At 43.4% G+C, this 27,547-nt stretch overlaps 1 protein-coding gene and 1 long non-coding RNA gene across 2 annotated transcripts in view; one reads left to right on the top strand and one right to left on the bottom strand.

Moving 5' to 3' along the window:
* Positions 1–19,504, bottom strand: part of LOC132420890 (uncharacterized) — a 32,584-nt gene extending 13,080 nt beyond the window's left edge. Inside the window, exons 1-2 of the long non-coding RNA XR_009518466.1 lie at positions 19,086–19,504; positions 15,216–15,356 (exon numbers count right to left, since the gene is read on the bottom strand). This is a non-coding gene — a long non-coding RNA (uncharacterized lncRNA). The remainder of the gene's footprint in view (positions 1–15,215; positions 15,357–19,085) is intronic.
* Positions 19,505–19,723: 219 nt separating this feature from the next.
* DIS3L (DIS3 like exosome 3'-5' exoribonuclease) overlaps positions 19,724–27,547 on the top strand; it is a 34,315-nt gene continuing 26,491 nt past the window's right edge. Inside the window, 2 exon segments of the mRNA XM_060005733.1 lie at positions 19,724–19,943; positions 21,515–21,668. Of these exon segments, the coding sequence (XP_059861716.1) occupies positions 19,805–19,943; positions 21,515–21,668 (293 nt within the window). The 5' untranslated portion in view covers positions 19,724–19,804.

Here is a 27,547-nt window from a genome sequence, read left to right as displayed (position 1 = left end):
GCTCCGCAACGGGAGAGGCCACAACGGTGAGAGGCCCGCGTACCGCAAAAAAAAAAAAAAAAAAAAACCTAGGAATAAACCTGCCTAAGGAGGCGAAAGACTTGTACACAGAAAACTATAAAACACTGATGAAAGAAATCAAAGATGACATAAACAGATGGAGAAATATACCATGTTCTTGGATTGGAAGAATCAATATTGTGAAAATGTCTATACTACCCAAAGCAATCTACAGATTCAATGCAATCCTTATCAAACTACCAATGGCATTCTTCACAAAAAAACCTTACGATTCATATGGAAACACAAAAGACCCTGAATAGCCAAAGCAATCTTGAGAAAGAAAAGCGGAGTTGGCAGAATTAGGCTCCCCGACTTCAAATTATACCACAAATCTACAGTAATCAAGACAGTATGGTACTGACACAAAAACAGAAATATAGATCAATGGTACAGGATAGAATGCCCAGAGATAAACCCACGTACATATGGGCACCTAATTTACGACAAAAGAGGCAAGAACATACAATGGAGAAAAGACAGCCTCTTCAATAAGTGGTGCTGGGAAAACTGGACAGCTACGTGTAAAAGAATGAAATTAGAACACTCCCTAACACCATACACAAAAATAAACTCCAAATGGATTAAAGACTTAAATGTAAGACCAGACACTGTAAAACTTATAGAGGAAAACATAGGAAAACTACTCTTTGACATAAACCACAGCAAGATCTTTTTTGACCCACCTCCTAGAGTAACGAAATAAAAACAAAAATAAACAAATGGGACTTGATTAAACTTAAAAGCTTTTGCACAGCAAAGGAAACCATAAACAAGACAAAAAGACAACCCTCAGAATGGGAGAAAATATTTGCAAATGAAACAACAGACAAAGGATTAATCTCCAAAATATACAAACAGCTCATGGAACTCAATATCAAAAAAACAAACAATCCAGTTAAAAAATGCACGGAAGACCTAAATAGACATTTCACCAAGGAAGACATACAGATGGCCAGGAGGCACATGACAAAGATGCTCAACATCACTAATTATTAGAGAAATGCAAATCAAAACTACAATGAGGTATCACCTCACGCCAGTCAGAATGGCCAGTATCAAAAAATCTAGAAACAATAAATGCTGGAAAGGGTGTGGTGAAAAGGGAACCCTCCTACACTGTTGGTGGGTATGTAAATTGACACAACCACTATGGAATACAGTGTGGAGGTTCCTTAAAAAACTAAAAATAGAACTACCATATGACCCAGCAATCCCACTACTGGGCATATATCCTGAGAAAATCATAATTCAAATAGAGATATGCACCACAATGTTCATTGCAGCCCTATTTACAATAGCCAGGACATGGAAGCAACCTAAATGTCCATCAACAGATGAATGGATAAAGAAGATGTGACACATATATACAATGGAATATTACTCAGCCATAAAAAGAAACGAAATTGAGTTATTTTTAGTGAGGTGTATGGACTTAGAGTCTGTCATACAGAGTGAAGTAAGTCAGAAAGAGAAAAACAAATAGTGTATGCTAATGCATATATATAGAATCTAAAAAAAAAAAAAATGGTACTGATGAACCTAGTGGCAGGGCAAGAATAAAGAGGTAGACACAGAGAATGGACGAGGACACGGGGTGGGAGGGTGAAGCTGGGGCAAAGTAGGAGTACCATCGACATATATACACTACTGAATGTAAAATAGTTAGCTGGTGGGAAGCAGCCGAATAGCACAGGGAGATCAGCTGGGTGCTTTGCGATGACCTAGAGGGGTGGGACAGGGAGGTTGGGAGGGAGGCTCAGGAGGGAGGGGATATGGGGACACGTGCATGCATATGGCTGATTCGCTTTGTTGTGCAACAGAAACTAACACGGTATTGTGAAGCAATTATACTCCAATAAAGATCTATTAAAAATAGAAATAAAGGGCTTTCCTGGTGGCACAGTGGTTGAGAGTCCGCCTGCCGATGCAGGGGACACAGGTTCGTGCCCCAGTCCGGGAAGATCCCACATGCCGCGGAGCGGCTGGGCCCGTGAGCCATGGCTGCTGAGCCTGCGCGTCCAGAGCCTGTGCTCCGCAACGGGAGAGGCCACAACAGTGAGAGGCCTGCGTACCGCCAAAAAAAAAAAAAAAAAAAAAAGAAATAAAAAAATAAAACAAGCTGACACTAAATCCTATGGAAAATGAGGCTTTTTATGTGTAGGATTGAAAACAGTGAAAGATTCTGAAAACGGTATCTCTTCCACATAGTCTTTGGCCTCGAACTTGCAACCTCAGTTTCCTTGCAGCTACTTCTGCGATAACAAGTGCCCCTATTCACTGCCACAACACAGGAAATGAGATTCCCTCAATAAAGTCTCCTCTCCCACAGCAGCAACAAAGGCTGGGCAGCCCAGCAGTGGGACTGGGGCTGTGAGGGTGACAGAGATAAGAGACACAGGTCTGGGTCCTCAAGCAGCTCACAAATCATTCACTGAATAAATAATTCTTGAGCACCTACAACGTGCAATTGCTCTATTTGGCTAGCTGTGGTTTGAGGGCACAATCAAAGTCAAGGGCGAAAACAATTGAGAGGCTTTTTTTAATATACAAAGAACCCATTCATTCGTCCCCTCACTGATTCATTCAATTCACTTTTATTGAAAACCTAATATGTGCCAGACATTGTTCTAAGCCCTGGGGAACAGTGAACAAAACAAAGTCCCTGTCCTCGTGGAGTTTACACCCAAAGGGAGAGACAGACAATAAAAAGCACATACATAATATATACATATTTTACACATATACATTTATATTGAGGTGTGTATAATATAGTGGATTCTGGATCCCAATCGCTTTGATTCAATCCTGCCTCTGTCAATTACTAGCTGTAGAGCCTTAGGGAAATTATTTAGCATATTTACATATAATATATGCAAAGGGTTTAGAACAGAACCAGGCACATGGTTAGTATTATATGTGTGTGCCATTAATATAAATTCCCTACTTACCAGGTAGAGATAAAGTGAGGAATTTTAAAAAAAGACATACAGATGATGGGGGTGATCAGAGAAGGCCTCTCTGAAGGAAGGGACATTTGAACTGAGACCTGAATAAGGGTGAGAGCCATGTTGGTAACCAGGGAAGAGCATTTCAGGCAGAGAGAATGGCGGGTGTACAATCCCTGTGGTAGGATCATGCCTGGGGTGACAAGGAGCAGTAAGCTGCTGAGAATGGCTGAAGCAGAGAGAAGGAAGAAGGGAGGCTGGTGAGGTGCCCATGGGCTGGTGACATCAGCCCTTGTAGGCCAGAGTAGGGGTCTTGGATACTATTCTAAGAGTAATGAGAAGTCAACAGAGCATTCAGAGCAACGGAGTGACAAAATTTATGTTTTAAAATCTTCTTTGTATGATGGTTCCTCAAAACATTAAAAATATAATTACTATGCAATCCAACAATTCCACTTCCGGGTGTATACCCAAAAGAATTGAAAGTAGGGCCTCAAAGAGATATTTGTATGCCTTTGTTCATAGCAGCATTATTCACAATAGCCCAGAGGCAGAAGCAACCAAAGGAAGGACATTCTGACACATGTTAAACCTGGATGAACCTTGAGGAAATCACGCTAAGTGAAACAAGTCAGTCACCAAAAGACAAATACTATATGATTCCACTTATACAAGGTACCTAGAAGTGTCAAATTCATAGAAACAGAAAACAGAATAATGGTTGCCAGGGACTGGGGTAAGTGGGTAATGGGGAGTTGTTTAATGGGTACAGAGGTTCAGTTTTGCAACATGAAGACTTATGGAGACGGGCTGCACAACAATGTGAATGTACTTAACTGCTGAACTATATACTTAAAAATGGTTAAGATGCTGTATGTATTTTAAAACAATTTTTTAAAAATCTGTGTGGAGGGCTTCCCTGGTGGCGCAGTGGTTGAGAGTCTGCCTGCCGATGCAGGGGACACGGGTTCGTGCCCCGGTCCGGGAAGATCCCACATGCCATGGAGCGGCTGGGCCCGTGAGTCATGGCCGCTGAGCCTGCGCGTCCGGAGCCTGTGCTCCGCAACGGAAGAGGCCACAACAGTGAGAGGCCTGCGTAACCGCAAAAAAATAAAAGTAAAATAAAAAAAAAAATTTAAAAAAAATCTGTGTGGAAAAGAGACTGGTAGCAAGTGAGAGTGGAACAGGTGTTTGTTTTCTATTGCTATACAACAAACTAACCCAAAACTTAGTGGCTTAAAACTACGATCATTTTATTCTCTCTCACAATTCTGTGGGTCAGTCAGGCTCAGCTGGATGGTTCTTCCGCTCCAGGTGACATCAGTCTGGGCTGCAGTCTATGAGGGTACCACTGGCTGAAATGCCCAGGATGCTCACCCACAAGCCTGGCACCTCTGTGGGGACCATGAAAAGGCTGGGCTCAGCTGGAACTCTGACAGGGGGACTTCTCCCTCACTCCACAGCCTCAGGGCCTCTACCCCCTCATGTGGACTTTCCACGTGGCCCCTTCACTTTGTCTCTCCAGCAGAGTCACTGGACTTCTTACAGATGGCTCAAGGGCTCTCAGAAGTACAAAAACATTCTCAATGCTTATGCCAGAAATGCATCGAATCACATCTTTCCACATTCTGTTGATTAAAATGGGTCACAGACCAGCTGAGATTCAATGTTGCAGAACCAGATGGGCATGACTCCTAGGAGGCCTGATTCATTGGGGACCATCTTTGGACGGTAACTAGGTGGTTATTGCAGCAATCCACGTGAGAAAAAGCAAAGGCTTCGACCAGGATAATAGCAGTGCAGGTGGTGAGAAATGGTTGATTTAGAATATATTTTGAAGGTAAAATCAGAAAGATTTACTGATGACTCAGATATAAGCTAAGAGAAAATAAAAAGAGCCAAGGATGAGTCTTAAGTTTTTCGGCCAAGCTGGTGGTGTCCTTAATCAGCCAGCCAAGTGTCACCAAGAGCAGTGGGCTTGGAGCCTTGGGGTCAAATCCTGTCTCTGTTATTTATCACCATATTATCTTGGTAACTCGACGTCTCTGAGATTCTGCTTCCTGATCTGGAAGATGAGGATAATACCTGCTCACCCTTGGTTGTAAGGTCAGCATAGGATCCAATGAAATCTTGTATGTGAAAGCAACTGCCTTGAGTTCATCATAGATGCAGTGGCCGTAGGAAAACCACACACCTTGAAATCATGAAATCTGGTTCCATCCCAGGTCCCTCTTAGACTTGCTGTAAGAACTTGAGCAAGTCACTTACCCTCGCTTTGTTTCCTTATAAACTCAGGCCGTAATATTTGCACTGCCTGCGTCAAACACATTCTGTGAGAATCAATCACAAGAACGTGGAAAGCACTTTTGAAAAGGCATAAGACGGCAAATGGAAGGTATTATTATTGCATCACTAATGACAGATCCAATATCTAGGCTTGGGGTAAAAAAACAACAACAATAGGGTAGAATCTATATAATCCACCGTTTCTCATGTGACCCACGGGTTCCAGGCTTGGCTTAAGGAACAACCAGGGGAGAATACCATTCAGAAGCCGCTGTAAAAAACACAACCCACAATTGCAAGTCAATCATGAGCATGGCATGAGAGTTGGTGAGTTATTCATAATAATGGAATACAGGTAACGAGCTTGTATTTGTAGCACTTTCACTCTGAGGGAAACTGTTTTGTTACTTGATTTTTTTAATGCACGGGAAAACTAAGGGGTGAAAGCAGCAGGTCATGTCATGGAAGCAAAGAAACAGCAGGAGCTGAGAAAAGAAAGGCCCAAATAAACGCCTTTCTTCAAAGGCGAGTGGGTGACATCTGGGACCAGGCCAGGTTCTGGAACCCAGGGCAAGGACAGCAGGACAGGGAAAACTCCAACATCCCCAGCAACCAAAGAGAGCCTCTGGGTTTTAAGGGCTCATCTGAAAGACACTGGCGCAGTAAATAGCCTGGTATTCGATTTATTCTCTGCAGAGGAATAAAAGACTGAGTCAATGCTGCAAGGATGTGAACTTGGGTTCTGAGGGAGTCAGGTGCTCCGGATGGTTTAAACACTAAACCGGCCCCTTCAGGCAGGGGAGCACAGGACATGGAAAGCAGTCATCGCCTTTTAGAAAGAGTGTTTCTGTTTTCATTATCTTTTAAGGCTGTAGTCAGTTTTGAACGATAATAAGAAACTGGCATGGGGAAAAACACGCGCCCAATCACAGGCGTACACAATAAAAATGCTATTATAGACTTTTGTGGATATAAATAGTTTTTAAAATGAGGCTGCTATGACTGGCATCTTAGATGCTACCTGAAAAAGAGTCACGTTTATATAGTCCAACAGTTGCACCAGTCCCTGGTCTCAGCTTTCCACCGCAGAATGGGCTGGGTAATTTTTTTGGAATGAATATCAATGCAGACCAGTTGTGGGGTAAAGAAGGGGGGCGAGGATTGACGTGGAGGGAGCACAGAGAGCAGAGAAAAAGGACTTGATGCCCAACAGGCGAAAACTGAAGAGGACAAGGAAATAGGAAGAATAAAAAGGAATAAGGACGGGTTTACTCAGAATCCCGTTAACAATGCATCCTCAATCGTCCCTTAGGAACAGGCTTCGCTTGGTGATTTTGTCCCTACATTTAGCCACAATCCCAAACAGTCAGGGCGGCTGTTCCTTTGCTTTCCCCATTCTGGTGAAGGCATGGCAGTAATTAATGAGTATTCTGCAAAAACATAATAACGTCCCTGCTGAAATTTCCTTTAATGGAATTACTCCCCCCTGCCCCCATACACATGAGCTCACAGACGTCAAGGGGGCCTAGTTGAAAAGCAGGGGCACTTTGAAACTCCATTGCGGGGAATCCCCTGGTGCTCCAGTGGTTGGGACTCTGCGCTTCCACTGCGGGGAGCACAGGTTCGATCCCTGGTTGGGGAACTAGGATCCCTCAGGCCCCGCGCCCAGCCAAAAAAGAAAAAGAAAAAAGAAACGCCATTGTCAAGGTCAAAGCTCGGTGTGAATAATATAAAGTGAGCGTAAGCAAGGGTTTTTTGACACTGGGGAGTGCTGAACCCTGGAAGCATAATCAAAAGAGCTTGTAGAATTTCAGAGGCATGGGCCTTCCCGAAGGTGGAGATACGGAGTAGAATACCCACTGCACATCTCTCATATCATTCAGGTACAAATACTTACTCAACCAGGCAACGATTCATGGTGGTTGGTCTGCTGATTCTGAGACTACTGAGCACCAGCTGGAAAGGCAATGGGGGCGTGGAGATCTACCGAGTGAGTTTCTGCATCCGCAATAGGTCCCATCCACTTACTGGTGTTGAGCACACAGAGTGTGCGTTAAGAGATGAACACATACAGATGGAAAACACCACAGGGTAGTTGAGAATGTGGCACCAGAGCTGGGTCATTGCCATCTGGGCGCCCCATGAGGGCCTCAAAGCGGGACTCAAATCAGCCTGCCCTTCTCGCCATCTCTCAGCGGACCTCCCGCCACTCTTGGCTCTTTTAGCCCGTGGCACCACCGTTGTCCTAGTTTCCGACTCCAAACTGAGAGTCAGCCCTCCCTGATGCCATTGCTGCCCCTTCTCCTCCTCCCCGTTCATGGCAATCTGTCTGCCACCAAGTCCCTTAAGACTCTCCCCCATCTATCCCTTCTTTTCAAGTCCCTCTGACCTACCCAAGCTGAAGCCATTTCTCCTCCGTAGGAGCTTCCCTCCCAGTCTCCTTCTGTTCTCATTTCCTTCTTCTTCCTCCAAACCATCCTGACATCGTGTCCAGATTGATCTCCCAATGTATGAATTGGCTCATACCATTCCTCTGCTCAAAAACTTTCAAGGGCTCCCCACTGCCTATGCAACAAAGCCCAGGATTAGGCACCCTGTCACTCAGCCAAAGCCACCTTCCATTCTCCCATTGTCACATGTCTGCTTGGTGTTTTACCTTCTGCTCTGCTTACGCTCGGTTCAGCCACCACCTGCACTGCCTGGCCATCCCCCGGCCTGAAATGACATTTCTCTTCCCTGAAACTATAGACAGTATACTTAGAGTCTCTAAGTGTATTTGGCAATACTCTTCCACATACACGTCCATGTGGCAATTCACGGCTCACTACCTGTGGCATCTTATCTGTTTCACATGACATTGTGCTGTTATTTAATGTTTTGCCTCTTTGTGTCTCCACTGCCTGATCAGGTTGAAAGCTCCTTGGTCTGCAAGCACTGCCCACATCTTAATTTGTTGGTGTACCTTAACCAACTGCTATGAACAGAGTAGGTGCTCATTAAATACTTATCAACTTAGGAGGGGAAAACCTTAAGAACATTCTTCTCACAAAGGTCTTGAAAGTCAGCAATCTGTTCTGAAAATTACAGAAAAGGTCTGCCTTCCCAAAAGGCTCCAGCTCTGAATGAGGCAACACTCCCCCTATGACCCACTTCATTTCACCTCCACAGCTCAACTCAAATTAAAAATTCAAGAGCTTTGCTGGAAACACCTGCCAGGAGTCAACACAGATCCCAGAGAGGAAATTCTATAAAGGCCTCTGGATCTAACCCAATCATGATGAGGTTAATTTTGGCTCATGACACAACAAGCCCTACAGTTGGGGTTATAAGGACAGGCTCTGGCCTGAGCAGAGTGACAGCACATCCAGGCCCCCAGGGGTACACACACGCCCACCTGCATGCAGACTCAGACATACATAATCATTCTCAGCAGAATTTTGAAACTTCATTCCCAAATCGCCCATGGAATTGAATTTCTGGTATCTGCGTGCATATATGGGTATGCGTTTTCCATTGCTTGTTTACACAGAGTATAAAACATCACTGTAGAGGAGTCGCCAATTTATGAACAGTTTGTCTGCTTCAAGTTCATTTGTTGGCTATTTGGAACTCAGATCGCATTTTTCCCTGGAAGCAACAGTGTGCCCAAGCCCACTTAACCCTTAACGTACTGTGTTTTAGTACCACAAAATGATTTTCATTCTATTCACCGGGGGTTTGCAAACTCAAATGCCTGTAGTGGCCAGGTGGACAATGTAAATGAGGAGAGTTGGGTCAGGAGACCAGGGAATGATGGAGACCACTGCGCATGTCCCATCTAAAGGGTGCAGCCCCTCCCCAGCTCCAGCAGTGGCTGCCCTGGGAGAAGGCAGGCCCAGTGCAGCAGATCAGGAGAAGCAAAACACCAAAATCTCAGGTGAAAATAGTTGGTGAAAAGATTTATACACAGTGTAGATGAAATAAGACACATCGTTGGGCTGAAATTGGGCTCATGCTTGCAACCTCTACTTAATAATGCTGCTTCTTTGAGGAGAAAAGCATTTTAAAAAAAAAAGCATTTTAATTTCTACAAATCAACGCCAGGAAAGTACTTCCCCTCTCCTGGTGAGGTGGGTGGCTCTTCCTGGGTACCAATCCTTGCATGAGAGAAGGCTAACGTCTCTGGGGTTCTTAAAACCCAAGGCTGCTGTAGGGTCCCTGGTCTAAATCTAAGCCCCACACCTGGCCCCATCACTGAGTGTGAAGATGTGACCTTCCCACTCCTTTCTGATGTGTCAGGGTCATTTGTTAATAGGGTATGTGTAAGTCAGGACCTGCCCGTGTTTTGCTTTATGTTATGGTGCTGGTTGCTACTATTGCTCTATTATTTTGTATGTTTTTGTTTGTTTGTTTGTTTGTTTTTACTGATTATCAATGTTATATAAGTTCACTGTAGAAAATCTGTACATTTTTCCCTCCTTGAAGTAATCACTGTTAATGGTGATTTCCTGTTTTTCAATCTTTTCCTTTCCAATTTTTTTCACATTACGTAAGGGTAGTGGGTTGAATGATGCCCTCCACTCAACTTCCCCCTAAAAAATTATGTCCACATCCTAATCTCTGGAACCTGTGAACATGACCTTACTTGGAAAAGGAGTCTTAAGGATCTTGAGATGAGAATTTAGCCCATGGCACCAACGTTGCCCTAGTTTCCAGCTCCAAATCTAGTTATCCCTCCATGATAGATTATCCAGGTAGCTCCTAAGTCCAGTGACAAATATGCTTAGAAGAGACACACAGAGGAGACACACAGAAGAGGAGAGAGCAATGTGACCATGGAGGCAGAGACTGGAGTGATGCGGCCACAAGTCAAGGAATGCCAACAGCCACCAACAGCTGGAAGAGGAAAAGAACAGATTCTCCCCTAGAGCCTTGGGAGGAAGCACGGTCCTGACAGATTTCAGACTTCTGGTCTCAAGAACTGTGAAAGAGTAAATTTCTGTTCTGTCAATTTTGTGGTAATTTGTTGAGGCAGCCCTAGGAAAATAATACAACAATACATGAATAAATGGATGTAATTAATTCAAACAATACAGGATTATGCAAAGTAAAAAGGGTGATAGTCTCTTACATGCCACACAAATCCCTCTCTGTTCCCCATGAGTAGTAACTGTTTGGTAATAACCTTTCTAGGCCTTTTCCTATGCATGTCACACACACACCCACAGACACACACACACAGAGGCATATGCACATAAATATAATTATATGTCTTTTTTCAAATAAATGATAGCATGGTATTCTGCTATTTGCTCTTTTTAAAATTCAATATTTCTGGGGGATATTTGCATGTCTGTACATAAAGATCTGCCTTATGCTTCAAAATGACTGCAGTATATTCTATGAACATAGCCTATGTCATTGTTTTCAATGATTCTAAACTTAGTAACAATATTACAATGATAAATCAAAGTTGACTCTATTCACTTGGCTACAACTGAACTTATTTCCCCCCTTTTCAATCTACACATTAAATATAGATATATAGATATATATAGAGAGAGAGAGTGTGTGTGTGTGAGAGAGAGAAAGAGAGAGATATTAGTACTGTTCACCAAATATCTCTGGCTGTCTTCTGCCCTTGGAATTGGGTGTGACCAAGTGACTTGCTTTGGCTAGTGATATGTGAGCAGAAGTCACTAGTGTCATTTCCAACTGGAATCTTTAAGAGTGTGTCCACAATTTGTCTCATTCTTCTTCCCCTGCAGAGCAATTGCAGAGGCACTAAAGGGCGCCTCCATCAGCCTAGCTCTCTTGGTAAGGATGACGCAGAGTGGAGGGACGGGGAATTCCCTGGAGGCCAAGTGGTTAGGACTCCACGCTTTCACCGCCGAGGACGTGGGTTCCATCCCTGGTCAGGGAACTAAGATCCCACAAGCCTCATGGCGTGGCCAAAACAAACAAACATTTGACACCCCAGAGTGGAGGCACATATAGTGTGAACAAGAAATAACCTTTGTTGTTTTAACTCACTGAGATTTGAGGGTTGTTTATTGCTGCAGCACAACACAGCTAATCATAACTGATTTTACATATATAATATATGTGTGATATATACATTATATATCATATGTACATATCAAATTATTTAAAATATATATACATTTATATATTTTTATATATTCATATATATATATATATCCTACCCTTCTAAAATTGGAGAAAGCTTAAAACAAGTAGTTTGAAAGAAAAATGTGTGGTTTATTACAGCCTGCTCAGTATTAATCAACAATACAATTAACAATACACTTTTTACTTCCCGTTTAGTTATTTATCCTTTTTACATTTTCACTAAGATGATGAACTTAATGCCAGTGGAAATGAAACACGATGCTATCAATATCAGGCTTTTCACACTGGCCATAAGTAAACAAATATGTTGTGTGGATATGTGGGTCCGTGGACTTGTTTTTTTAAATCTCTAAATGCCACTATGCTCTGCATCTATTAATGAGGCTGTAGGTTTCAGGTTATTTTCTTTGGTTTAATGTACATTTGAAACAACAGTGCTCTGCGGGCTCAAAGAACAGCCCTTCTCTCTTGCTCCTGGATGGGGGATTGGCAGGTGCTGTTTGCATTAGGGAGTGAGGAAGTGCTTTTCTCTGATCAAGTGATGCCTCAAGCTGATTAAAGAACGTTGTTTGTAGAACTGGAAGGGGATCAAAATGCCTTCAATGCTCCAAGTCAGAAAAGACAAGTCCTTGAAGGTTAATATGGTGAATATAACAAGAGCCTTATGGTTTCAATGAAAGATATTGAAGAGCCAAGCCTTTTCTCTCCTGGGGAGAAGAATATTTTTTAATGATATCTCTTAAATTGTCAGATTTAATAGAAAAAAATGAGAAGAAAACCCTCCTGCTTTTCCCCACCCAAACACTGCAATCAGAGAAGTTTCCTTAATCATGGCTCTGACCCCATCACAATTCTACACGGAAGATGGGCTGCAAATACTGGCAGGCTCCCACTTTCCTGGGTTTGATGACGGCAGTCAGCGACACAATGAATGATGCCTCTGATGATGATGACATTTTAAATTTAAAATTCGAATATTCAAAAATGCCAAGGCGACCTATCACCTGTCACAGTGGGATTTTAAGAGAGGATCTTAATCTGGGGGATACAGCATCACTCCTCTGTAGCAACTAAGGGGTAAAACAAAAGGAGATGGTTCTTACCCACCAGATCCCCTAGACACACTGCCCGCTCCAAGTTGATCCTGTGTTAGCAAAAGGGGCTGGACTCTATGCAATGATTCCTCAGTGAATTCTGGGCCCAGCGTAAATCAGTGCTACTTGAAGATTAATAGAACGTGAGTTTGTATTGGTGGAGTTTTCTCCTCCTTAGCTTGAACTAACCAAGGCAGCATTATCTATCATTCATTTACTTTCATATAGCCTCTGAATTATTGGCTTGGTTCTCTCATTTTTTTTAAAAGTCATTTATGCTGCTCTCAGATACTTAATAAATACCATCATTTTAAATATAACTTATTGAGTTCAAATGTTTATTATAAAGCGTTATTATGGTAGTGCTATGGTCTGAATGTTTGTGTCCCCCCAAAATTCATATGTTGCAATCCTAACCCCCAAAGGTGATAGTATTAGTAGGTGGGGCCTTTGGGAGTTGCTTAAGTCATGAGGTGGAACCCTCATGAATGGAATTAGTGCCTTACAAAAGAGGCTCCAGAGAGACCCCTAGCCCTTTCTGCCATATGAGGATTCAATAAGAAATCTGAAACCCAGAAGAGGACCCTCACCCAACTATGTTGCCACTGTGATCTCCAACTTCCAGACTCCAGAACTGTGAGAAATAAATTTCTCTTTTTTATAGACTACCTGGTCTGTAGTATTTTGTTATACCAGCCTGAACAGACTAATAAAGGTAGGCAGGATTCTAAGATGGTCTCAGGATTCCTGTGCCCCAGTGTATACACACCTTCCCCAGGTTACTCAGTTAAACACTGATCTAGGTGCTGCTGTGAAGGGATTCTGCAAATGCAATTAAATTCTCAAATCAGTTGACCTTAAAATAGAAGATTATCCTCAGTGGCCCTTAAAGGAACTGAGTTCTCCAGGTGAAAGAGATTTTGAAGTGTGAAAGGGCCCATGGAGGGGCCACATGGCAAGGAACTGTGGGTGGCCTCCTAACATCCAGCCCATCTTTAGAGCCCTGCCTAATATCCAGCAAGAGAAGAGGGGCCAGGGTCCTACAGCTGCAAGGAACTGAATTCTGCCAACAACTATGTGAGCTTGAAAGAAGACCCCAAGCTTTAGAAGGGAATCAGCCCAGCTGACACATTGATTTCTGTCTTGTGAGACCCTGAGCCAAGAACCTAATGCGGCCATGCCCCGGCTTCTGACTCCAGAAACTGAGGTAATGAATGAGTGTTTAAAGCTGCTAAGTTTATGGTAATTCGTTATGCAGCAAAAGAAACGTAATACGAACAGATATAGGCCTTGCTCTGGCCTAAAATGTAAAGAAAGTTAAGTATAATGTAATTTTAACTTTTGGCCCTCATTCTTCTTCCTTTAGAACAAGATAACAAATATGTAGTTTAACATGCCTTTTGACTATTAAGTAATTAGATTTAAAGTTTAAAATCTAATACTTTGCTTATATTTATCCAAAACCTGGAGGATTTCCTAGAGGTTAGGATTATTACTAAGTACTCCTTATTCTCTTGTCCATTTTTTTTCACAACATTCCTACCGTCATTATTAGGTTTTAGAATTCAAAGTTTATCATTGTAAGATATAAAATGGAATTCACTTTCCCAAATTCAAACATACGCAGTAACAAAATAGTAAACTAAACAGGAAAACTCCTTGTAATACATTCATCCAATGAAATAACTCTTCACCATGACTGGTATTTCACTGGTAATAATAATCCTACAAGACGAATGAAAACAATTTCATCAAATAACACCAATACAAAAAAATTAAAATGACAGATAGTAACGTTTCTATATTTGAATTATAAATGGCTATCCACATAACTGAATTTTCTTTTAGTCTGCTTCAAGACTTAAAGGATTTTCTTTTTCTTTTCTGTATTAATCATTGAAGCTTAGTTTCTAATTAATTTTGGAGCATCTGGATCTTTGAGCTCCTTGGATGAAGGTATTGTTTAATGTTAAGGTTATTTGCTGGTTTGTTTCTTGTCTCAAATAATTGGTTGCATTTTAATGGCAACATATGAAAGGCCAAATTTCAACAGCTCAGATACCAGCGCAGAAGGTACTTTAGCTGAAGCACCCTCCCCGCAAACAAAAATCAGTGAAACAGCGCCCCTTTGTGGTAGAAGGGCAAAATTATCGGTACGTTAACAGTACAGTAAAAATCTTGGCGAGATACAATTGGTAAGCACAAAATAATTTTCTCTTTTAAAAAATTAGAAAGAGTTAAGCAGAACATTTTAGAGTAATCATTGCAAAGTGGATTATGGGGATTCACAGGGTGTTTAGAAAGCCAAAAGGGAGTCATTGTATCTGCTGAGAAAAGTGAAAATCAAGGATTAACAGCCTTTAACAGATAGGAAATTAAATTATCCCTAACACAAGTAGCAGAGCAATCTCAGCAGCAGTTTGTCCTCCAATGACTCTTCCACTGAGATGGAGCACAAATGAAAGTAAGCTGATTCTTCAGCTAAATGGGATAATGTTAGACATTTACATGACCCTTTAGAGTCATTGACGCGTTAATACTGATACTCAGCAACATCTGTTTTGCTAGCTGTATTTTATAATTGAAATCACTAAGGCCCAGGGAAGTTAGGAAAGTAGTAGGGTCAATATTTGAAACCCATTGTTTCCAATTCCCTAAACTAAAATAACTGAGTTTATCCAATGGTCCGCTACGAAGAAAGTACCCCATTCTGTACCTGGCTGTTTAGCAGCTGAAAGGTGCCATGGCTGGGTCATCACTGCCTGGACTCTGTAACCAAACTGCTTGGGTTCCAAGTCTTGCTTGAGTGTGTGGCCTGGGGTAATTATTCAGTCCTCCTGTACTTTGGTCTCCTTGCCTGCAAAATGAAATTGGTAACAGTATTACAGTCCAGGCATTGTTTTGAGGATTAAATGAGAAAACACAGGAAAAGTGCTTAGAGCAGGGCCTGGCACCTAGTAAAAGCTTGAGAAACATTAGCCGGTAAGTAGTTGATGCTGCATAGATTGACAAGCTCTTCAAAAAGTTGCCAACTTTGCCTTATATTTAAAGACTTCTAGGATGCATATCAGATATCAGCAGTGGTAAATTACTTGGGAGAAGTAGACTTTGCATGCAAGCAGAACTTCACCGTTTTTACTTGGCATCCTTCAGAATTGTTGGAATGTGTTGCAACAAGCAGGTTAATAAATAAAGACAGAATATTTCAAAGCCTGCTTCAGTAATCCCCTCTAGCCCTTGGAGCTCACTGTCCAGAATTCCTTTTGTATACTTAACCTCCCTGCCCTCTTAGCTCTTTGTAAAGATGCCCCACCCTCTCTGGGCTAACCGTTGGATGAGTCCTTTTGATAATAATCCAGTGGTTGCTGATGTCTGCACTCCCAGGGCGCCTCTGCAAAAAAGGCAGGCAAACACTACAAACTCCTGCAGCATAAGCACGCTCGTGTTCAGCCTGAAGGAGACTGCAGTCAGGCACCAGGTAAACCAGACCACAATCAGAGATTTCTATCAGCAAGAGAGCACTACAAGCTGTCACAGCATTATGCTATCTGGGCACCAGGTTGTCCATCTGCGCTCGGATTGACAAGGAAAGGGAAAACTGCAAAGGAAGCAGGCCACCAAGCATCCTTCCCAGTGTGGCACTGAAATTTAGAACTGCTGGAGGATCCTGAAGCAGTTTCATCAGGACTTTTAATATCCAGTGAGGAGTTTTTAAACAAATGGGCAAGTCTTCGGCAAGTTCCTTAATCTCCTTTGTAAAGTGGGTGTGTATTCCTTAGGGTAACACAGCTGCGATAAGAAAAGTTTATTTCTCCCCTGCAAGAGACCCCTGTGGATGCTCCTGGGTAGGCAAGGCAGGGCTGTGCTCTGCACAGTTCTTCAGGGAACTATAAACAGTTCCCTGAAGAACTGCACAGTTGGTGCGAGGGGTCGGTGTGTGCTGTCTAACATGCAGGCTTCCAAGATCCCCTGGGCTTTGGCATCCATTCAGGAACAGGAAAGAGCAATATCCATGGGAGGTTTTTAAGGGTCAGGCCTGGAAAGGGTGCCATTCCATTCTGTGGCCACACCTATCTACGTGCAAGGGAGGCTGGGAAATGTGTTTCACCTGTGCCCAGAGGAAAAAAGGACATGGATTTGGTTAACAGAGAGCCAGTCTCTGCCACAAGAAATCACATGTAGATCAGCACTGTAAAAAGAGGTGAGACCAGAGTGGGCCGAGCTGGAGTCGTCATAGGTACAAGTGCTGAGGTGATGGTAGAGCCAACTGACTTAGGGCTGAGGGGTCTGAGTTAAGGACAGACAAGGAGTCACCAGTGCCGCTCACCGAAGGGTCTTAGCGCACTGCCTTCAAGCCAGGAGGGAGCATCCGCACTACGCAACACAAGCACCCCACGCCACACTTTTTCGACCTTGGATGTGTTTTCACGTGACTAGCTCTGGCCAATAGGCAGAAGCAACATGTATCACTTCTGGACTGAGCTTTTAATTGCCGTTGTGGGCTGTCTCGAGGGCTCCCTTCCCTCTGCCAATGAACAGCAAACAGTGTTCCGGTGAGGACTGGCTCCATCAGCCTGGGCCCTGGAGAAAGAATACAGAATGGATCCTACAGGTACCCACGCAACATCTTGTTTTAAGTCACTGGTATTTTTGAAGTTGTATATTACTGCAGCATAACCTAGTGTATTCTGACTGATAGAGAAACATATTTGTATCTACAAACAAATCAACAAAAAGGCATTCTTGTCCATTTTAGATCATCAGCTCGAAGAACTAAGGGAGCATGCTTTTGAGAACATACCTTGTACATTATTGCTGCCATGCAAGCAAAAGAAGTGCTTGATGGGCCTTGGATTATTTTAAATATCGATAACATCAACTTTCAACAGGCCCCAGACATACTCTCGACCTTAAAAGATCATTAGTCCCAATTTAGAGAAAGTTTAAAGTTACGAAATGCTAAAGAGAGATGTTAAGGACATATAATCAGAAGTAAAAGAAAAATGAAAATGGGAGAGCTTTGGAGGGAATCATGGGCAACTGTTAGAAGCATTTTTATGTAGGGGTCAAATCCTGTTGCTTGTCTGTCCTCTGGGGTCTCTAGAACTGACCTCCTGCACTGTTGGTTGCCTATGGGCCCTCCTAGTGCTCTGGTCTGTGGACCAGCACTGTAATGTTCACCTAACTTGTGAAATTCTGTCTCAGATCTCACTCATATCGTCCCACACTGCAGATAACTTGACATTAAAATGCAGTGAGGGGAGTTCCCTGGTGGCCCAGTGGTTAAGAATCTGCCTGCCAGTGCAGGGGACACGGGTTCGATCCCTGGACCAGGAAGATCCCACATGCCACATAGCAACTAAGTCTGTGCTCCACAACTACTGAGCCTGCGCTCTACAGCCTGCAAGCCACAACTACTGAGCCCATGTGCTGCAATTACTGAAGCCCACGCGCCTAGAGCCCAAGCTCCGCAACGAGAAGCCACCCAATGAGAAGCTCATGCACTGCAACAAAGAGTAGCCCCCTCTCGCCGCAATCAGAGAAAGCCCACACGCAGCAACGAAGACCCAATGCAGCCAAAAATAAATAAATATTTTAAAAAATGCAATGAGTGAGGGAACATGACTTTTTAATATGTTCCTCTAGAGTAAGTGATCAAACAGGATACTCTAGTTCTGCTCACTTTAGCATAACAGGAAGCATCAATGTTCCCAGCCAGCTGGTTGAGCTTCCTTAACTATTCCTCAACAAGTTGACTAGAAACTCCTTGGATACAAGAGCTATATTTTATTCATCTGTGAATAGCATGGTAATTAGTGAAGAGCCTGTTTTGGATTCAGCCAGATTCTGTCTTGAATATTGATTCCATCATTTAATAATTGTGTAATCTTGGACACTTAACCTCTGTAATCCTGTTTCATCGTCTGTAAAATGGGGATAATAGTGCCTGACTCCACTGACTTGTTGTGGAAATTAAATGTGACACTTCTTTGTAAAGCTCCTGATGCAGCTCAAAAGTCTTTGTCGAGAGCTTGGCGGAACAGTGGCTTCCATCCAGCCAAGAGTACGATCTCAGAAGAGACTGTGTGTTAGTCTCTATCAAATTTAAAGGAAAATTCCTTTGCCAGAGGCTGCAAACGCCATCATGTTGAGGTTGAATAGATAATGTTTACCTCAGAGGAAGAGATTAGTTTCCATTTTATCTGCACTGTTTGAATTTTTATATGGATTAAAAATACAAGAAATTAAAAATAAATACAGCTTTTTAAGGGGGAAAAAATGTTGGGCTGGCAGGGGTGCTGGCTTATTTGCTGGCTCTTTTAGCTCTTTCAGTGATAGCAAGAGCAACAAACAGAACGTACTAATAATTGTCTATATTAATACAAAACACTAATAATTATCCATATTAATAAGGCAGCCCCATTCCCATATGAACCTGAGGGTAGAAACAAAGTACAATAATCCTTCAGAGTTGCACCAAATCTTCGCAAAACTTTAAACTAGCTTCCATGTACAGACGGTTCCGACTTCCCATGGTTCCACTTACAATTTTTGGACTTTGCCACGGTGTGAAAGTGATACCCACCTGGAATTTTTATCTTTTCCGGTCTAGCGTTACTCTTGCGTGATGCTGAGCAGGCGGGCAAGTCCCAGCTCCCAGACAGCACAGGGTAAACAACCGATACGCTTGCAACCATTCTGTTTTTCACTTTCAGCAGTTTTCAATAAATTACTTGAGATACTCAACACTGTCATAAAATAGGCTTTGTGTTAGATGATTCTGCCCAACTGTAGACCAATGTAAGTGTTCTGAGCAGGTTTAAGGTAGGCTGGGTTAAGCTGTGATGTTGGGTAGGTTAGCTGTGTTAAATAAATTTTCAACTTAGATGGGTTTATCAGGACGTAACCCCATCGTTAAGCGGAGGAAGACCTGTATTATGGTTGTCTCCCTTAAGTCTTTTGCGTGGTTTCCACCCCTCCCAGGCAATTGTAGGAAGGGGAGAAACTGAGGCGGGGTTGGGGGGGAGACTGTGGGCCCAGCTGCAGCGCCCACACCGCCGGCCTCCTGCTGCTCGCAACCCCAGGGCGTGGGCCGTTACGGCGGTTTCGGTGCGGAGCCCGGAGCGCTTAGGCCGCCGCCAGGAGGTCCCACCGGCCGGGAGCTCCGCGGAAACCAGGCCGAGGGGGCGGGCCCGAAGCCTCGGCCTCGCCTCCGCCCGCGCCGCGCTGCGCCCGCCGCTTCCCAGCCGCTTGCTCCGGGCGGCCTCGCGGGGCCCGGAGCTCTGCCCGGGGAGCGCCGCCAGCATGCTGCAGAAGCGGGAGAAGGTGCTGCTCCTGAGGACCTTCCAGGGCCGGACGCTGCGGATCGTGCGGGAGCACTACCTGCGGCCCAGCGTGCCCTGCAACAGCTCGCTCTGCCCGCAGCCCGCCGTCTGCCGCAACGGTCAGGGCAGGGGCTGGAGGCTGGGGAGGGTGGGCAGACGAGGACCGGCGGGAGCGGGTTGGCCCGGGCGGGATCGCCGGGGGCCGAGACCGGGCGGGCGTCAGGGCGGCGGCGCCGGGGTAGAGCGTCGGCCGTGAGGCGGAAGGGCGCGTCCCAGAGGCGGAGCGCGAGGCCGTGGTGTTGACGAGTCCGACGCCCCCGGGCCTCCGCCGGCCTCCAGGCATCACCTCCGGCCCGGCTGCAGGTCGGGCGCGAGGGGCCGGCGGCTTCCGAGCCGCGCCACGGCTCCGCTGTCGCTCCACAGCGACTCCCGACTGCTCTGCCCGGGAAAACGGAAGGGCCGAGAGGCAGGCGCCCCCGCAGCGCAGAGGGCGCGGTTTGGGGCTTTCCGAGGGGCCTGTGGGCGCTGGAGCGTCCTGCCCCCAGGCTCGCCGCAGTGAAATCCGGTGGACCCGAGCTGTGGGCCCTGCAGTGCGAGCCGGGCACGCGGAGCCGACGCTGTGCCGCTCCTCGTTGTACATTTCTTTGCTTTGCTCCCTGCCAGCACCTAGGCCTCAGACATCCAGTGGAGAACCCTCTTGACTGTAGGATTTGTGGATCATCTGGGCCCTCATTGTACAGGAAGGTCATGGGGAAATTGGATTTGGGTCGGCTGCCCACTACACCTTCCTCCACTTGATTTCTGGGCTGCTGGGGTGGCCGACTTAACGATGGTTACTGGTTCTCTTCCCTATGGTGGGAGAGGAGCGTGGTGGTCCTTGTCAGCGAATATTTGGGATCCTCAGCTTACGGTTCAGGTGAACATTTCAATTACAGCTTGACTAACCAGCTCCGAGACGCGGGCTAGGTGGAAATGCCACCACCGCCCCTGCTTGCACTGAGCATCTTTTCTAGTCAATTCAGTCTTTTTGGCCCTTGGAGACTTTTGAACACGTTCCCAAGCTTGAGACACAACCGACTTAAAATGGCTGGGCATAAACAAGTGGTTAACGTGTATTTGGGGAGCCCCATTGGAATGTGAGTGTAGGTCAGTGGGTTAACAATATATAGTTAAGTTGTGCTGAAGATTTGGTTGTTTTTGTGTGTTTTTTTTTAATCCGTCATCTTTTACATTACTGGCAACACCATAAACCACGTTGAGCTTTTATTATCACAGCTTAAGAAAAATGAAGGTGCTGAATTTACCTGAACGTTGGGCCTCTACCAAAGTAGATTTGTCTTTTAAAAACTACACAGTGGGGCTTCCCTGGTGGCGCAGTGGTTGAGAGTCCGCCTGCCGATGCAGAGGACATGGGCTCGTGCCCCGGTCCGGGAAGATCCCAAATGCCACGGAGCCATGGCCCGTGAGCCATGGCCGCTGAGCCTGTGCATCCGGAGCCTGTGCTCCGCAACGGGAGAGGCCACAACAGTGAGGGGCCCACGTACCGCAAAAAAACAAAACAAAACAAAAACTACACAATGTAGTTAAGATTGGAAGTTGTTCTGCACACTGGGGCTCCGTGACATTGAAATCATAATAAACTAAGTTTGCAAACGTTGTCTAATCTCTTCTGTTTTGAATTATGCTTCAGATGGGAAACTCTTGTCTAGTGACGTGACTCATTACATGATCCCAGATTGGAAAGTCGTTCAAGATTACCTCGAGATCCTTGAGTTTCCTGAATTGAAGGGAATTATTTTCATGCAAACGGCATGTCAAGCTGTGCAGCATCAAAGAGGCCGGAGGTATCTGTTTTGCATTATTTATTTTTTTATGGTGCGGACATTTTTTTCCCCCTTTAGAAGAGGTTCCTTGTTGGAGAGAAAGGGGAGGAATTCATTATTTTCGTCAGAAAAGACTTTTTGAACTAATTTGGCATTCTTTTTGCCAGTGAGGAATGCAGTAACATTATTTTATATTTCTGCTTCAACACCTGGCCAAAAGGTCTGACTGCAGATCAATAAACTGCAGTGTCCCCACGATGTGGGTATTTAAGATTCTTGCCTTTTGGTTTGCATTTTTATAGTAGCAGAGCTATTGCCTATATCATGTTGAAGACTGCATGTTATTTAATCTTCTTATTTATAGATATATTGTTTCAGAAACTTACATTTTTTTCCCCTTGGGAAAAAGAAAGTATTTTAAAATTTGAGGCTCCTTTATTGTGGAGGCAAGTTGTGATTTATTCAATGAAACCAGAACTAACTTGTTTTATTTTTAGATTACTAGTATAACCACCAACCAGAGGAATTGTATTTGCGAAACAAAGAATTTCTGATTGAAATCAGTCTAAAATGCTTGCCTTGTACCTAAATGAAGAACAGTTGTTCACCTTTTAAACAAATACTCTATAAATGGTTTTGCTTCCTTTACGTTGGGAGAAGATCTGTGATTTGAACTTGAAGACTGTATGGAAACAGCATATTAGAATTATATACCCAACCTCTTAACACCACAAGTTAAGCAGAAATTATGTGTTTATTCTTTTTCAAATGTTGTGGTTTCTTCAGACCTTGGTAGTAAAAGATGAAGTGTGTTTATTTGTATATGAAAATGATAAGTTGTTCTTATTATATGCTCAGTTCAAAAAAATATGCATTAACTAGGTTGTGTGCAGGTTTTTCAGATAGAATATTTTTATATGAGCTTGAAGTTGATTTTGTTCAGACACAAAGATATAGATGTTTATACACATCCAGGTTTAAATGCTGTTCCAGGTGTCGTATTTCAATTTCTGCTACTAAAATCAATTTGTTGTTATCATGTGGGTTGCTAAGCCTTTTCAACTTCTGTTTTCTAAAATGTTTTTAATATTAAGGATTGTTTTAAAAATCAATTCCTGGGGATATTCAAAAGCAAAGAATTGGAATTTAAATGTCTTTTTTCCTGAACATTTCAAAAGTAGTTAACTTGATGAAAAACGATTGGTTTTCCATTGCTTTACCGTGTCTCTGAATGCACTAAACGTGAAAACAAAAGCTGAGGAGTTATGGAACAGGCCCACAGGATAATACTCTGGTTTTGCCATTGGTGAGCACTTTTCGAGTTCCTAGTTCCAGGCCTTCTGGAGTACAAAAAGAAGTCTTGTTCCCTCTCTCAACAAACTTGTTGTCTTGTTGGGATTAAATGCAAGAAGCAAGAGGGTAATTATGACATACCTTGGACACATGTAAATAATTTAATGGGGACTATGTAAAGTGCAGAAGTAAACATGGGGTGTGGGGATTTAAAAAGCCCTCCGAAGGAAATAGGTTTGAGACTGGTCTTAATGCAGGGAGATGAACATGATTGATGAAGAGGAACAAGAGGCAGGAAAAGGAATCAGCAAGTTGGGGACTTTGTGCTTTCTTTACCTGTTAAGCGACCAGCAGGTGTATTCAGGTTGAAACAGCTAAAGGACCACAATTACCTAAGCCCTGGAAAGTGTCATATATTAAAAGCTAACTTTAAAGTTGATGAGAGCCATTCAATATGTAAGATCCAGGAGATTTGCTTGATTAATTTGGCCTTCATAAGTGTTAAGCATAAGTCATTTGAGTTTTTGTATTTAACCAAAGGTGGCCTAGCAGAGCCTCTCTGGTGCTTTGCTTCATTTAATATTGGAAAACATTTTGTTTTTCAGTTCTTCCTCTGAGATTTTTGAGATGCTGGTAAATAATTCATTCTATTTTATATGCTTTTAGGAATATTATTGCTTAGGAAAGGTTTGTCAGGTGAAAATACCTAGTCTGGTCTAGTGTCTGGTAGAAGGATGCCTTGCTTTCTCCTTTTGACCCCCTCCTGAATGCCTTCTGTATAGCTTGAATCTCAGTTTCTTAGTACATAACATAAGACTGGAATCAAAATATTATAGTTGGAGAGGACCTAAGAGGTCAACGTGATCCCCATCCTACATCAGTGTTACTCAACATGAGTAATGTAGTCGACTTTGTTTCTAAAAGAAAAAAATTCTCATGGATACCCAGTGTTAATTTAAATTAATTCATTGTATTGTTACTTAAATATGTTTCAACATAAATCTAGGCATAAATCCTCATACCTAAGTACTTAATGCAACCCTAAACCCAAATCAGACCTTCAAACTAAACAAGGCTACAAATGAACATTAATTTAATGTGACCAGTGACATTATTTTACTGACATGAAATCACCAGAGTTGGGTTTAATACTAGAAAGACACAGCCTCTATGGCTACAGGCATAAGCTCTATATTTAATATGATTTTGTAGTTTGATTTCAATAATATCAATGCAGAAAAATGTCCTCATAAGTATATTATACAAAACAGTATGAAAAATGTCAAGTTTTTGATCAGGATAATCACACATTCTGCTATCTAACAATCCTCAAGTGCTTACTTACTGAGGGCTCGTGTGATCTCCCTGTAAGGGTGACCTGTCCACTGCCTTCAATCATGTGTTCAGCTGTTCATCTGTGTATCTACAGATATTTATTGAGAGGCTCTATGTGCCAGAAACTGTGCTAGCACTGAGCATACAGTGGTGAGCAAAGGCAGACACGCTCTTGAGGGGGAGACCGGCAGTAATCGATAACCAGAGAAACAGATGGAGAAGTGAGCTGTGACAGGCGCGCTGAGGGAGGGGTGCTGGGCTCAGGAGAACCCAGACTAGGCAGGGAGGAAAGGCTTTCCTGAGTGAGATGCGTGTGCTGAGCTCTAAGGGATGAGTGTGAGGAAACCAGGCAAAGAAAGGAGAAAAGCTTTCCAGGCGAGGAAACTGCTGTGCAAGGCCATGGGGAGAGAGAACGTGGAGCATGAGGGAGGAGAGAGCCCTGGATTGGACTAAGGTAGGCCCCCATGGGCCTCAGGGATGTGGTGAAGCGTTTTAAGTAGGGGCATGATCAGATTCCTGTTTTTAAAGGATTACTAGGCTAGTGGAGAAGAGGCTTGGAGAAAAGAAGAGGAGGCTTTAGTTCACATGAGAGATGTTGGTAGCTTAGAGATGGAGAGAGAAATAGACATTTCTAAAAGCTGCTTAGTAGGTAAGATCCATAGAACTTCCTAAGTATATAGCAAAGCGAGTTGAAAATATGTCCACACAAAAAGTTGTGTGTGAATGTTTGTTCATAACAGCTCTATTCATAATAGCCAAAAATGGAAACAACCCAAACGTCCATCAACTGATAATGGTTACACAAAATGTGGTTTAACCATACAATGAAATATTATTCAGCCATGACAAGGAATGAAGTACTGATACATGCTACAACATGGATGAACCTTGAAATTATTATGCTAAGTGAAAGAATCCAGCCCCCCACACACACACACAAAAATCATATATTGTATGATTCTGTGTATATGAAATGCCCAGAATAGGTAAATCCAAGAGACAGGAAGTAGGTTAGTGGTTGCCAGGGGCTAAGGGTCAGAGGGAATGGGGAGTGACTGCTTAATGGGTATAAGTTTCTTTTGGGGGCTGACAAAAGAGGAGTTAGATAGTAGTGATGGTTGCATAATGCTGTGACTACACTAAAAACCATTGAATTCTGCATCTTAAAAGGGTGAATTTTTTGGTATGTGAATCATATCTCAATAAAGCTGGGGTTTTTTTTATGTTTATTTATTTATTTATATTGGCTGCTTGGGGTCTTAGTTGTGGCATGCGAACTCTTAGTTGGGGCATGCATGTGGGATCTAGTTCCCTGACCAGGGATCGAACCCAGGCCCCCTGCAGTGGGAGTGTGGAGTCTTAACCACTGCGCCGCCAGGAAGTCCCCCTGCTTAGGATCTTAGTTGTGGCATTCGAACTCTTAGTTGGGGCATGCCTGTGGGATCTAGTTCCCCGACCAGGGATCAAACCCCGGGCCCCCTGCATTGGGAGTGCAGAGTCTTACCCACTGGACCACCAGGGAATCCCCACTGTTTTTTTTTTTGTTTTTTGTTTTTTAATCTATAGGACTTAGTAATGGCTTTAGGTAAGTGAGATAAAGGAGAAGGTGGTGTCAAGGATGACACTAAGGTTTCTGGCTTATGTAACTGGATAAAGAGGGGGAACACTGGAGAAGGTGGGGGGTGGGAGGTCATGAGTTTGAGGTGTCTTGAGGCTTCCAAGAGGGCAGACACTGACACCAAATGGCATTGCAGCCTGAAGCCTGGTCCAAAATATACTCCATTAAAAATGTTTTAAGAATATCACCTCATATAAATGGAAATAGAAACTTCTGAAATTCTTGGAGAAAACTCAAGGACCTCTGAATTTAAGTCTAGGAGACCCTACCTGGGTTCTGCAAAAACTGAAGAAATGCAACATTGAGTACAGGACTCACTTCCTTGTACCTCTCGCCACTGGTTGTGGGACACCCACTTCTAATCCCCAGAGACTGTAGTCAGCAGGGGGAAGGGATGTTGCATCTGAAGGTAAGATCACCATTGAATAAAAATAGTAAAAAAAAAAAAAGATCAGTCTAGAGAAGGTAAGTTTTGCTGTCCCCCTAAGAAATTGTCTGAAATGTTTAGATAATGGAGATTTCAAAAACACTTTAGCCAGACCAGGGAAACTAGGGTTTTTCTGTAAGCCTGGAATTTTTTAAACCTCAGATAATTTTATTGTACTTGACTATCTGGAACTGTTGTCCTGTCATTCAGGCCAGACTTGTTCAAGGCACCACGATGTTCTTTGCTGGCTCCATGCAGAATACTCATATATCTAATTCCATCATATGCACCACCAACCCTAACTAGCAAAAACTACGACTGTGTTGTATGGATGCCCTATTAAATTATAGCCGTAAGCCCACTGCCTACAAGACAACCCGACTGTCACACTCAGAGTGATTCACTGTTTGTTTCCTGCTTTCCCCATTAATATTCTTGTGCCATTTGTTCATTTGTTTTATCTGGCTGATAGGTAGCTGACAAATGGAAGCACACACTAAAAGTCTAAGGAAAATACATGGGAGTGAAACTGAAAACTGAGAAAATTCTTTTTGTTAGGTGATATATTTTTCTAAACATTGGCAAGGATTGTCATTACTTTCATGTGGTGGTAAAGCGCCCGGGTCTGGCTTGTGGAGCATCAGTATTCGGAGAGGACAGGATTCGAGAAGCCCCAGGTTTAAAGTACGGGTGTGCTGACCAATGCAGTGATGTATGTGAGGCCTAGCAAAAGAGTAACCGGGCTTTGAAAATATCAGTTTGTCCCAGGACATTTTTATCTCGTATTTGGATCACTGTTGTCACAAAGGGTTGTGAGTTCATGGATTCATTTGGAAAATAGTTATTGAGCGACTGCCATGGGTTAAGTACTAGAGATACAAGAAGGAAGCCTACTGTCTGCTTTCTTGAGCTTTCTGTCCCCTCTCTCTCCTCCTTTGGGCCCTTTGTCTACCTAACTCTTACCCATCCTTCAGGTCCGTTGCCTCCTCCTGGGTGCCTCCCTTATCCCTCCCATGTTCCTGTCACACCTTGCACTTTTCCTTTCATGGCACTCATCCCGCTGAAATGGGTGGTTCTATTTTTTTGTTTGTTTTATTTTGTTATGACAATTAGTATAGCTATTTTTTTAATTGTGGTAAAATATATATAACATAAAGTGTACCATGTTGACCATATCTAAGTGTACAATTTGATGGCATTGTGTACATTGACACTGTTGTGCAACCC

This window comes from Delphinus delphis, chromosome 2 (assembly GCF_949987515.2).
Source record: "Delphinus delphis chromosome 2, mDelDel1.2, whole genome shotgun sequence".
Taxonomy (NCBI): domain Eukaryota; kingdom Metazoa; phylum Chordata; class Mammalia; order Artiodactyla; family Delphinidae; genus Delphinus; species Delphinus delphis.
This window is presented reverse-complemented; position numbering and strand designations above follow the sequence as displayed.